The following is a 13,759-nucleotide window of genomic DNA, read 5'->3' as shown; positions in this document are numbered from 1 at the left end:
TGAAATGAATGGAGTTTTACGTCCTACTCTTCTGCACCATGTGGGCTAATGAGGGAAATTTTGCCAGGACATCGGCATTAGCCTGCTCTTTTTCGACTTCCAACTGTCGAGGGATCTTTAACGTGCACAGCCTGTAGTACACAGGGCCTCGGTTTATTGTCCCATCCGAACGACAAGACGCTTTTTCCATGTCAGCCCCTCTTATCTGCATCACTGACAGGGGGAAACCGGGTTGAAAAATCCAAAGGTATTATCTCGACCTATGCCGGGTTTGAACCCTGGACCTTCAGGTTAGCAAGCAAACTAACTAACTGAGCCACCGCAGCTCCCACTTCAACAACAGGTACGGTAACACTTCTGTGTTTTTTTCCCTTTCCTCAATATTTCTCATAATTTATCTATTAGTAGTAAAATATTTTTAAATCCATACAGTATCCACGATATTTGGAGAGAAAGTGGTAAAAGAACTTTTCAGCAATGGAAAGAATAATCTTTATATTTTTCTAGCAATGAAAATGTTGATCAGCCAGGCCAGAGGGTAGCACATAACAAATACAGTAAGTTTATGTTTTTATTGTTGGTTTTCATTTTACTGCACCTAAACCAGTTTAAACATGTTTCAGTTTAACATCATGTTTCAGGTAAATATCAATTATTCCATAATTCCAAGATCATAAATTAATAACAACAAGCAATCAGAAATATGGTGTGTTTTTTTTCTTTTTAATCATGTCTATTAGTAATATTGATATGTCAGGAGCATCAAACTTATCATTGTTTTCTTCCATTTTTTTTTTTCGTACTTTTTGTTTTCAGTGTCACAGATAAATAAGAAGTTCAATGTTGTGAAATAAGAGAATTAACTGCAAGAAGAATTTGTAAGTTTTCAACTGTTAGAGAATAATGACATTCCACCATTCGACTTGGACCAAGATGAATGAAAAGATTTGTTACTGATGTTTTAAAACGATTTTGTCAACTATAATGGGTCAATAATTTATTTTAAGTAAATGCGGCTGATAATTCATTCTGTTATCAGCAATGGTCTCTGCTGCTTGTAGTTATTCCATTAGTATTCCTGAAGTAACAGGAAACAATGAAAACCGAACAGATTTGAAGAAGGAGCCAAAACAGAACCACTAGGTCCTTGGTTTCTTAGAAGCCAATTAGTTACAGATCATTTTATAAAGTCATTAAATTGGCTCGATTGCAAATTAGAACCGTTGAAAGCTACATGTAAAAGTGCATTCAATATATCATTTTTAAGACGGCTTCTTAACCTATAAATAACTAATTTCAGGCAACTGGCTTCTCTTTCTGGCCAAGCATTGCTAAAAGGGAAAACCAGGATAGCATAGGCTATAGTAAAAATTATACCCATACCCAGACTTGATTGTAAAGAAAGTATTCTGATTAAGAGCCAAGTTGTTCGGGTTGATGTTGATTTGCCTTGTTTAACCTCAGCAGGAATTTCTGAATTTAATTTAATCATGTCATATTTGAATTTTTGGAATTCTGCCAACTGTTTTGCTTTTTAGTCTCTTGGCTCTTGGTTATCACATTGAAAAAAGTGATTGGCATTTTTTCAATTTGAGCCTTGCCATAAGTTAAAAATCCAGGAGAACTTAGTTCAGGAACAGTTAAAGGATTGAAAATGGCTAAAGCATCAACAACTTCAGAACTTGACTTAAACCTATCATTTATGTTTATGACTAAAGCAGCACAATATTGATCCAGTAAACTTTCCATAGAATATTTTGCATTCAAATTGAAAATAACCATCCTTTTTCCTCTAAACCATGCTGCAAACTCTTAACGCACTCCTTAATATTACCAATTTCTTTCAGTTTATCAATAGGGTAAAGAATGGTTGGTTGAATTCTAGAAAAATCGATTTGATTGAAACTGAAGACTGAGACTATTTAGAGAAGATAAAACATTCTTCAAAAGATTAAGAACCGTAAAGATGTTAATTTTTTCAACAGACCACAAGCAGTAACAGTTGCATCTTTCTCCAAAGTTCGAAGTGTGTGGATTATTAACACCAGATCTGAATAGACACTTGCTACCGACTTGCCAAAAGATAACCATCTTGTTTTGCAAGCCTTTTGGAGCCTTTTAACAAGAATCTTATTATATTTTTCAGACAATTTTGATTTAATTTTTTTCCATTCTAGTTGTATCTTTTGATATATTGATAGCTTTTTGGGACTTTTTTCAAACATATACCACTATTGCCTTAAGATGTCTTGGACATCTTCAATAGATCTTATTCATTCATTAGAATCACAACATGCTAGGGATAATTTGTGGCAAATACAATGTATTTATTAACTCTTTGGAAATTTTCCTTAATTTTCAGGCAAGGCCATTGTTTTTACTAATACCTTAGTTTTTTTTTGGTGATTCATCAAATTTTTCAAAAGATTGACAAATGATGGAGAAAAAAACCTCTGCATTATGACCAGCTAAACCATCCTCAACCATAAGAAAGTTGACATCAGGGCATTCCTCAGCTAAATGACTACATTGGACACCAATATTTATAAATGTGTCAATTATCTCTAATTATGAGGTTTATAATCTTTTTTTTTGTTGAAACCCATCACATACAATTTGATGAGATAAAAAAAAACAATATCAAGTAGCCTGTACCGATTTACTATCTCTAGTGTACTATTTTATCTGTAATAACGGTCAAAAACGTCATGACGTTTTGTGACACTTTATACATGTGCTAAGACACATTTTTTCTTACGTATTAAAAACCACTAATTTTAATTCAATTCTAGACTAATATTAAGTAGAAGGTTAATTTTAATGTTTTTTTTATTTATTTCATTCATTTGTTTTCTACTGATCGTGAAATGCTGTCCTGAAATTCCAGTAACGTTCATAACACAATCTGTCCAAATTGAAAGTTGACCTATTTTTCGTCGATAATCTAGTTGCCATTACTTAAGGCATTCTTTCGTATTTTCTATTTATGTCCATCAAGTCCCCTTTTCAATAAAATACGCAATTCGTGTGTAACATGTTTTGTATTCTCAAAACTGAAGTTTGTTTTTCTTCACGTCAATATCTGTCCAAATAAAGTAACGTTCAAACAGGTTAAGTTGACCCGATTTTGACCTTGTACGAAACTAAATTATATATGTGAAGCTATCACTATCTCGGGTCAAGGACAACTTTTACCGCCATAACTTGCTGTTTTCGTCTTACTGTCAAAAAAGGTAAGTTTTATATTTTTAAACTATGTCTGTCCCAGAATACACCTGCTGTTACGTACGTATGATTTGTTACGAACGTGGTACAAACACGCAGTTATATCTACGGATATTTATCTGCTGATTTCTCTGTTTTCGTCAAGAAGTCGGCATGGTAAATTACGACAATTATGTGTCCAATCGATTTCTAAGATACTCATTTGACCCAATGTTGTGGTGATTTCTTCCAATATTGTAAATAACGTTTGTAACAAAGACAAATGTCTTTGTTAGAACGTTATACTATTCGATATTGTGTGTTTTTACTTATGTTGGATCAAGGTGGTGGCAATGATCTGCCCCTCCCCCACCTCTCTCACCTTCCCCAGCCTAGTCACCCTATCCTCCACAAACATTTTGTGATTCTAAAGACATTTTCTGTGGAGTTGTAAGAAATTTCCTCTTATTTATTTTTACCGGTACGGTAATTAAAATAGTTATTCTCTGTATTTTAGATAGCCTACTGGTAAGATAATGGCCACTACACCAATACCACAAGCTTTAGCCATGAGAAAAAGGAGAGCAAGATTAAAAGAAGATGCAGAAGTGTATGAAGACTATAGATCAAAAGAAAGAAAAAGATTACAGAATTTAAGAAAGAATTTATCCCCTGAACAAATCGCTAAAAATAGAGAAGCATCAAGACTAAGAATGGCGAAGATGAGACAGATAAGAAAACAAAATTGTAAGGAAAACGAAATCAATAATACAAACTTAGTTCGAAAAACTAGATTAAGTACTGATCAGCAGCAGAAACAGAGAGAATCATGGAAACTGAAGAAAAGAGAGCAAAGGTTGAATATGTCATCCCAAAAGAAAAGGAGAATAAGGGAAAAGGATGCTAAGGAAAAGAAGAGTAAAACAGCCTTGTTGCAGGAGAAGAATTCAACAGAAGATTACGGTAGTTCTAATGATAACTTAGCATTTCCTTCAGATGCAGCAAAACGACAAGCTTTATGCCGTGTTAAATCCAGCTTCCCAAAAAAATCTGCTGTAAAATATGCTGTTGTAGTGGCAAATCTGATAAAAACGGCTAGTCCCAAAAAAGTTGCAGCTTTGAAGGAACATGGTGTTGAAGTCAAACAACAGGATCAAGATATGTGTTAGCCTGTGTTAGGAAATCGCTTAAAACAGTTAAAAGAAGTACCAAAAGGCAGTTTGTAAGCAATATAGCTTCAATACTTGACCAAAAACATGGATTGAAAAAGAAAGCATCCAAATGTTTAGGTATTTCCTGTTATTTTTTAATGAAATACTCCAAACTGAAGAAAAAGAATGCAGATGTGGACCAAAGAAAAAAACGTTCAGATGCCACACCAGCTAGTACAATTGATGCAAGTCATGATCACTATGAAAGGCCTGATATGTCAACCATATTACCAAACCGCAAGAGTATTGCCCAGGGTCAACCTAAACATGTTCTTCAACGGTCCGTTGAAGCCACTTTCAAGTCATTCACAAACGATAGCCCATCACTTAAAATATCAGAAAGCACCTTTAATAAATTACGCCCTAAACACATCCTACTGCAGTCTATATCCAAATTTTATCAATGTCTATGTGAACCATGCACCAATATTGACCTGAAATTAAAAGTACTCAACCATGAAGTCTACCAATGCCAATCAACCTCCTGCTCCATAAGAGACAGATACCATGCCACAGATTTGACTCTATGCCCCAAAGATCAAAATCCTCATGCAAAACTGGAGTGTATTGATCGGAAATGTGAAATTTGTGACGTAGATTTGTTAGATCATTATTTGCAACCACTATTGAATGTGAGTGGAGATAAAGATGTATCCTGGCAGTATTGGGGACAGACAACGTATGGTAACGAAGGTAAAAAGAGAGTAGCTCTTCTACGATCATCAGGGACAGTAAAACAACTGGTCGACCAATTAAAAGAAGAATTGATTTCATTGTCGACGCATTTATTCATAGCCAGGTGGCAACAGAATGTATTTTACACCATAACAAAAAACCCACCAACCAACAGTATTGTTATGGTCATGGACTTTGCCGAAAACTATCTTTGTGTAATGCAAAACGAGGTCCAAAGTGCACATTGGTATCAGATGCAGGTAACACTTCATCCTATGTTGTGCTTTTACCGATGTGACACTTGTGAGAAAACTGTGCGTGAAGCGATTAATATCATATCAGATGACATGCAGCATGATGCCCATGCTGTGCGATGTTTTGTTGAAACTGCAGTATGTCATCTAATCAATGTGAGAGGATTAAATCCTCAACGACTCATCAAATTTTCTGATGGTTGTTCCAGCCAATACAAATCAAAAACACCTTTTGTCGATCTTTCGTTTGCTGCTGAAGATTTAGAAATTCCAATTGTAGAGCATCACTATTTCGGATCTAGACATGGAAAGAATCAGTGCGATGGTGAGGGAGGTGTAGTAAAGAACGCAGCCACAAGAGCAGTTAATTCTGAAGGTATTGTTATAGCTAACTGTGATGACTTCTTCCAGTATTGTATCCAGCATTTGACAAAGGCATCTACAAATGAAGATGGAAGTTGCAATCATTCAAGACGTTTTTTTTACCTCGTCAGGAAAGATCAAATAAGTCATGATGTTAAACCGGAGAGGTCTGGTGTTACTACCTTACAGGGAACACGGCTACTGCATTCAGTTGTCTGCATCAAGCCTTTTCATTTGAAGACACGCCGTCTCTCCTGCTTTTGTGAGAGCTGTGAAAATTATGGTTCAGAATGTTTGAATTCCTGCTATGTCACTAAATGGAGCAACACTATTTTAAAAGTTAAGAAAGGTTAGTTGAAAATCATATTTATGATGTAGTTACTTGGCTGGCAGTAAAGTCATTTTGATGTTTTGCATTATATCTAGTATGATTAGTGTGGTTAGCTCCTGCTGTCAACTACCATTCACCTGTGAAAGAAGATTCCTTATAAATTGGTTTCTATAGACATAGTTAAAATCTATGTTAATTATTGTATTTGGCGTCAGAACTTGCCCTTACTGGGAACTTATTTTAACTTTATTTTTTTTTAGTAAAACCAGATGAAAAGTTAGAACAAGATGAAAAGTTAGAACAAGATGGAAAGTTAGTAGAACAAGATGGAAAGTTAGTAGAACAAGATGGAAAGTTAGTAGAACAAGATGGAGAGTTAGTAGAACAAGATGGAGAGTTAGTTGAACAGGATGGAAAGTTAGTACCAGACAGAGCATCAATACAAAAGTAAGTGGTTAATTATTAATACATTATACCAATTCATCTAAAATATAGGTTTTGTTATGGGAAGGATGATAATGTTAATTCAAAATCAATTACTAGCTATCAACTTGGGCAATTTGTGGTGGTAATCATACCAGTAGGAAAAAACTTTAAAGAATATGTTGCGGAGGTAATAATTGAAAGTTTAATGTTCTGGTTTCCTTGTTGTTTTTTTTTAAGTATTGATTATTTATTTTAGTACTTTTATCATGTAATTCAATTATTTATTTTGATGATATATTTGATAAGTTTAAACTAGTGATTAATATTAATTTCTTAACATTGATCAGAAGTTCAATGATATTTTAATCAATTTAATATAGCCTTTCTTAATGGCATTACTTCAGATTAATTCAATGAAAATGGTTATTACCTTCTCCAATACATGGAGAAAGTTAAAGATAATGTTTATAAATGGCCCATCAATGTTGATGTTTCAACGGAATCTCCTACCAGTATTGTAAGACAGTTGCCTCTACCAATCTTATTAGAACATAGGAGCAATACCAGAATTCAGTTTTATTCCTTTCAAAGTGTTAATATTTATTTTAAAGATGGATTTTGTTTTTAATATGTTACAAATGTTAATTAAAATGCTTTTTGATTTTAAATTTAATGTCCATAAATTTTAGTAACGAAAGTTACATATTTTTTGCCATAAGATTTTTATCAATTTTATAATTTTGAAATCTATAACTGATTATTGTTATAATGTTTAATTAACACTATTATCATTTGAATAAGAGCAATAAATGTAGAAAATATGAGCTATATTGATAAAAAATTTTAATGTCTGTCCATGTTACAAACAGTAATTAAAATGCTTTTTGATTTTAAATTTAATGTGCTTTTTTTTCATTATTATAAAAATTATCTACTACAGTAATCACTTAACTTTTGAAATTAATATTTCACATTGATATTTGTTATCTTTTAACATGAAATAACATTGTAGTCAATTAGACAAATATCTTGTAAATTCACGTCTGTCCATAAATTTTAGTTACGAACGTTACATATTTTTTGCCATAAGTTTTTTATCAATTTTATAATTTTGAAATCTATAACTGATTATTGTTATAATGTTTAATTAACACTATTATCATTTGAATAAGAGCAATAAATGTAGAAAATATGAGCTATATTGATAAAAATTGTTTAATGTCTGTCCATGTTACAAACATTATCTTGAAATGACGATGCACGACTTAAAACGTGTATAACCAGAAAATTTTGGAAAAACTATCTCCATATTTTTAATTTATTAACTAGATATGTTACATACATAGTAGCTATTGAAAAAATTATGAATCTATCACTTTTATTTTATGACCATCATGTCACATTACTGTACCCATTTAGCTGAAAATTGCCCATCAATGTTACCTGAATCGCTGTTATAGATTTAAATGAAGACAATCATCTGTTCCATAACAGAAATAACAGTAACATCATCTATCAACAACCCATATGTATATCTTATGACCTATATGATGACAAGATATTCAGATATTAATTAATCTTTAACAAAAATGGACTTATTGTTTACATTGGACAGGGGCATATTTCGCATAGGATACATTTGTTCAAAAAGGGACTTTGCACACATTTATCTCCATTTGGCCAGTTTGTTTGATCAGTTGTTTCAGCTTTATAGTTCAAAAAAAGGAACAGACCTTTGTTGACCTTGACCTTTGTAGGATCGAAGGTCATTGACCTTGGCTATCTAATTGTACTTTCATATTTGATGTCTGACATCAACTTAAGATTTTATAGCCGTATAGCACATTTTTAAAAGTGTTACAACACAGACGTTTTTGTCTCCAAATGTGAATGTATGTTTATATTTATCAACGCAATGGTATTCTTATAGTGTCGGTAAGCTTACATCATTGATTTTTCGGCTATAAAGCATTTAATTGAAACATTTCAATGAAAGAGATGAATTTGCCCAGGAAAGAAAGACTATTTTTCTCTGGAAAAGGGTACAAAAAAAACAAAAAAGACTTCTACAAATCTTCAGAAGAATTTTTATGATGAATACAGAGCTTTTCTACAAGATTCAAAGTCAAACTTAGTTTCATTTAGGGATTTTATTGGGACAATAGCCAAGCTTCCTCACATCACACGACTAACTATTATGCACAAGTTATTGTGTTGTATCATAACATAAACATAAAAAATCTACTGCACATATTTTTCTCAATTCCCTTATCCAGGATCTGTAATAAAACTTTCCAAAGATATATTTCAGTAATGGACATACATGTGTACAGGTCAAGAAAAAAAATCTGGAGATTTGCCTTGAAAAATGTTTGCAAAGCGCGTAAATTCATGATTTTGAAACTTCAAATAGATTTTTTTTTTTTTTAAATAAGCCTAATTTAGGCCTTGTAAATTAATTAAAGTGATCATAGGCCTACATATGACACAGTTAACTTAATTAAAATTAACAAATCTATAATAGAGATAGGCCTACTCAGGCAAAATAACTCTAGAAATAGTGCCTGATATTTCAAGTTTAGGGGCCAAAAAAAATTTAATATTGTCATTCTTCAGTAATGATTAAATAAAAAATAATGTCATGAAATGAAAACAAGAAAGCAAGCATGATCCCAGCCTCTAAATAGGACTACATGTAATACCATATTAAAAATCAGTATGTTCTGAAAGCAATATTTAGTAAATTATATGTACTGGCAATGTTACTTTTTCCAAAGGTGTAATTCATGACATATAGAATATCTCCAGTCCGATCATTAAATAATTTTTTTGCAACACTCTCACGAAGTATTGAACTGAATTAACCGCTTCCATTTTGACGTTCTTCAGAATGGAAAGACTTGTAATCAGTAAGCCCGTTATGCAGGCAATAAAATGAATGTTTACAGGCTACAGTAAAATTACAAAACAATTTTATGTAACGAAGTTTGAGTTTACATAACAATTAGACATCCAGTCGCGCATGATAATCTACGGATAATAAAAAAGATTTCTGAAACGACGTCTATCTTATATAGGCCTATTATAGACCTCCCAGATTGACAGTACAAATACTATGAAGACTTTAAGGTTTGGTTTTTAAGTAAGATAGGGCTACCGTAAAATTTATTGTAAAAGCGAAAGTAAAATCTACAGGATGTTGTTATAAAAAGTGTGTCATGTGGGCTTAAAATACACATTAACTTGTGAAAATAGATCAAATTACCATCTTAATTAGGGGATTAATTAATCAGGCAATGATAATATTATTATGTTATGAGATTAACGCGTGTTACTGACAATTAAGATACAAGTAATGATAGATATTTTGTTGATTTATGGTAGAGAATTTGGACGTTGAAAACGGTAGGTCCCGTGAAAATTTGGTCAAGAAAAAAACAAAAAAATTGCTAGAATCAGGTATCCTGTCGGTAGAGCGGTGGACAACATGCAAAAGCCGTAGAAACCCGACAACATCAATAGATTACACATGTATGGTGGTGGAGCTGTGAGTCAGTATAAAAATTATCAAAAAATTCTACTTGTATCATGCCTCATTCAGAATATTTTGGCCACTGGGCTGAGTGGCAATGTGTCAGTTGTACTGTGAAAAATTGAGCACTTCATTTTAAAGGGACAGATGGGCCATTTTGGGGAGGTTGATTTTAGTCTTGAATATATGTGAATAATCTTCCTAGGTACTAGAAATGGAAGAAAGTAGCATAATTTCTTTCAAAATACTTCAATAGAAGTCTCTGTTGGTCCAGTTTTTAATGGGAAATTACTCCAAAACCATTCATCCAATTATTACCATTTCTGAACATGAGATCTCAATCAATATATACATGCATACAAAGTTTCATCAAGATCTATAGTGCCTTCAAGTCAAATTTTGCATGTTTTTACTAAGTCAAAGGCAATAACCCTGAAACTTTTCATCTGATTATTACCAACTTCAAACTTAACCGAGATCTCATCAATATATGGGCTATTTTTATAAAAATGTACCAATAACGGAAAAGACATTTAAAAATATATATATGGATGTTTCATTAAATATACCATGCTTCTTAAAAATTTCTGACTCATATAGCTCACGGAGCTCTAGCCCAGCTGGAATCCTAAAAATAGCAGAAATATTTGAAAAATAAAATTTTGACGGATGTCTTTTCCGTTAAAAGAATAACTGAAAAGACATAACAGTAAAGATGCGTTAATTAGGAGATAACAGAAGAGACACAACAGAAAAGACCTGCATGAATAATGTTTGAAAATTGAATCAACATAGATCCAGCTGAACAAAAGCATCCATTTTAGCACTGACTTATTAGGGTTAAGTTTCTCTGGTGTTTAGGTAAGGGCATTAGGTCTGGAGGTATAACTTGAATCTTATTATGAATCTTTTAACATCAGAAAGAGCTCATTCTGAGCTTTCCAATTCACTAATCAATTTTTTTTCAAATTTTAAAGAAATTAGTATACATCATTTCGCATCAAATTTGGCCTCTATAAATTCATGTCTCTAACTTGATTTGTGAATGCCCTATTTGTCTCAGAAAAAAATTGATTAGTGCGTTGGAAGGCTAAGAGAGAGCTCTATCTGATATACAAAGATAGTTTTTGGTGGTGGTATTTTTTCAAATGTTTCTCAAAACAAATTTGGTAGTATTTTATGGCTCACTTTCTCAAACTAATTATTTAAATTAAAAGAGGTACTACTTATTTTCTTTAATAGAACTTTTATTGAAACATTTAAAAAAAATCTAATCAGAACAAACGCTTAAAATTACATGAAACTATGAGAACAATTTAGCTAATTGTTCAATTTCTTTTCAAATTCATCTGTTCCAGTTTATATGGTGGTGGTCCCACAAAATTAACTTGGCATAGTATTCGACTTTCTTTCAAAATTTCTATATCATCAGATCTTGGCCAGTCATACTCATTTACACCACACTTTTTTTCCAAGTATTTAATTTTGATGTAGCCTTCTTTTGCTGGTTCTATTGGTCGGCCAATGTAGAAGGTCTTTTTTTGTCGCAGTCGATAGAATACTGCATAGTAGTGTTGTTCAGTAATATTTTCAGTCTGTGATAATAATGTCATTGTATATAAGTTTTTAGCATCACTTTTGATATTTTGATCTTCTTCAGCATTTTTTTCTTCATCAGACATACCTTCTTCAATTGTTGAATTACCTTTATTTGAAGGTTGATTAGAGAATTTGGCACCATGCCAAGCCTTCCAGTATATATATTCTTGTTTTTCTTCAGGGCTTAATGTTGATAATTTGATGATTGTCACATCATACACTTCTTCAAGACGTTTCTCAAACTTACTAATCTGTTCCGGCATTAAATTATGTTCTATGGCTTCTGCAGTTAAATTTCTGGCAATATTAAATGCTAAGTGTTGTGGGTGATGACAAGAGCAAATTCTATCTCGGGAAATCCAATACTGACAGTAACAGGATAGCTGACGGTGATGAATTTCTCCATATGTTTTGGAAATTAACTGGTGGATTTGCATTGTTCCTTTTATAGTGGGAATGGATACAGACTGGTGGAGACTTTCAACATTATCTATATGAGATGAAGTAATGATATATATGTAGCATGTAACTGGATTTATTAATCTGGGGTTGGGGTTTTGCTATACAGCCCCAGAACCACGAACCAAAGCACTGTCCTATTCACAAAGTGGCACAAAATCACAATCACGTATAATAAAAACAATGCACAATAGCCCAAAATATTTGGGGTGGCACACACGTTAAAAATATCACACAAGCACTAAATTATACTGGAACAACACAAATCACAAAGGATCATCCAGAAAATGCCGAATAAAAGAATTAACACCGGTAAAAATAATCACAAAGGACCGCCCGATAAAAATTGGGTAATGAGGTACCGCCGATAAAGCTAGTCACATGGGACCTTCGGGGTATAGCTCATAGAGAAAGATTTCTAACCTGCTGAGAGCACACTCTCTTTCTCTCTTTCTTTCTGAAGAATTATTCGTCTGCTTGTGTTTATATAGCGAGAAAATCTCGCGAGATCACAGGTAACCGTTATCTCGCAGCAGCGTGAAATTACGTGACAATAATAAAAATTACGGATTTAATAATGAATATGTACAAATGATAAAAATAAATAAGGATAATGATATAAACAAGAAAAGTAAATAAGGGACGAAGACGGGAGCATTGTGAGAAGTAAGCCAAAGGTTAATTAAATTTTGAAAAGTAAATAAAAGCCAAAAAGATAAAAGAATAATTTTAATTCATCACATATAGTTTAATACTTAAGGAATTATTTAAGTAATTAAACAACTGTTCCATGGATAATATGTCTTTTCCACTTGCTACCATTCTGTCAGCTGTATTTTTCACTGTGGCACCGCCATCAGCAGATCCTTTGCCATGTGATGCTTCTAATAAATTCCGGTAGACCTGGTCAAAACCATACTTCTTGTATCTAGGATACAGGATCTAGATGGGCCCAAATGGCTGCTGGGGAATAGCGTCCATCTTCACTCATAGTGCAGTAGCATTTGGTAAATAATTGATTTTCTTGGTGGAGAGTTGCATGGCATGTATGGAGTAATGCATGCAGTAACTGACTCATGACTTTCTTAAAACTGTCCAATAACTCACCAGTAGTTGAGGTAATAGATGCTTTAGTAACTGCACTAACAGTTATTGGACCCTTCCCAGTAATTCTTTCCTCTTGGGTATTTTGCCATTCTTCATAGGTTACCATGACATCTTAACTACCAGTACTTGTATCAATCACATTATTCAGTTTGTGTTTACAGATCTTGCATACTTGGTACATACATTCATAGGATGATGAAGAACATGCAGCATCATTTATAATATTGGTGGCATTGGAAGATTGCAGAAAACCAATTGAACAAAGTTTTTGTGCTTTTAATTCAGTGTTGGCATGCAGTTTACACTGGACGGTGTCTCTTTGGTTGACAGAGGGAGCAACACAGTAAAATGGTCTCAGACGTGTGAATGAAGCAAATGATAAATTGTGGGTGACATGCTGTAACTTGTATTTTTTAAACAAGTTTTTCAAGGTATCAGTTTTTGCATTGTTTCTCTTTTCCCACTGGATGGAATGCTGTTAACATCTTCAAGATGAAATTGTGTTACTGACTCTGCTATATTTCCTAGACCACATTTAATTTTTCCTGTGGTCTCAAACAAAGCTTTGTTTTTCATCTGAACATTAAGTAGTCTTCTT

The 13,759-nt window shown here is 33.0% G+C and overlaps 3 protein-coding genes across 3 annotated transcripts; 2 read left to right on the top strand and 1 right to left on the bottom strand.

Annotated features, from left to right (window-relative positions):
• Positions 1-3,740: 3,740 nt before the first annotated feature.
• Positions 3,741-4,373, top strand: LOTGIDRAFT_155076 (hypothetical protein; the record flags this gene model as incomplete). The annotated part of the gene is made up of 1 exon (XM_009065581.1): positions 3,741-4,373. The coding sequence occupies one exon, from the start codon at positions 3,741-3,743 to the stop codon at positions 4,371-4,373; it is 633 nt and encodes a 210-aa protein (XP_009063829.1).
• A 140-nt stretch (positions 4,374-4,513) lies between these two features.
• On the top strand, positions 4,514-6,830 carry LOTGIDRAFT_155075 (hypothetical protein; the record flags this gene model as incomplete). Its single annotated transcript, XM_009065580.1, has 2 exons — positions 4,514-6,056; positions 6,721-6,830. The coding sequence occupies 2 exons, from the start codon at positions 4,514-4,516 to the stop codon at positions 6,828-6,830; spliced, it is 1,653 nt and encodes a 550-aa protein (XP_009063828.1).
• Positions 6,831-11,324: 4,494 nt separating this feature from the next.
• On the bottom strand, positions 11,325-12,032 carry LOTGIDRAFT_155074 (hypothetical protein; the record flags this gene model as incomplete). The annotated part of the gene is made up of 1 exon (XM_009065579.1): positions 11,325-12,032. The coding sequence occupies one exon, from the start codon at positions 12,030-12,032 to the stop codon at positions 11,325-11,327; it is 708 nt and encodes a 235-aa protein (XP_009063827.1).
• Positions 12,033-13,759: the final 1,727 nt, after the last annotated feature.

Source organism: Lottia gigantea (genome assembly GCF_000327385.1).
Source record: "Lottia gigantea unplaced genomic scaffold LOTGIsca_7, whole genome shotgun sequence".
Taxonomy (NCBI): domain Eukaryota; kingdom Metazoa; phylum Mollusca; class Gastropoda; family Lottiidae; genus Lottia; species Lottia gigantea.
This window is presented reverse-complemented; position numbering and strand designations above follow the sequence as displayed.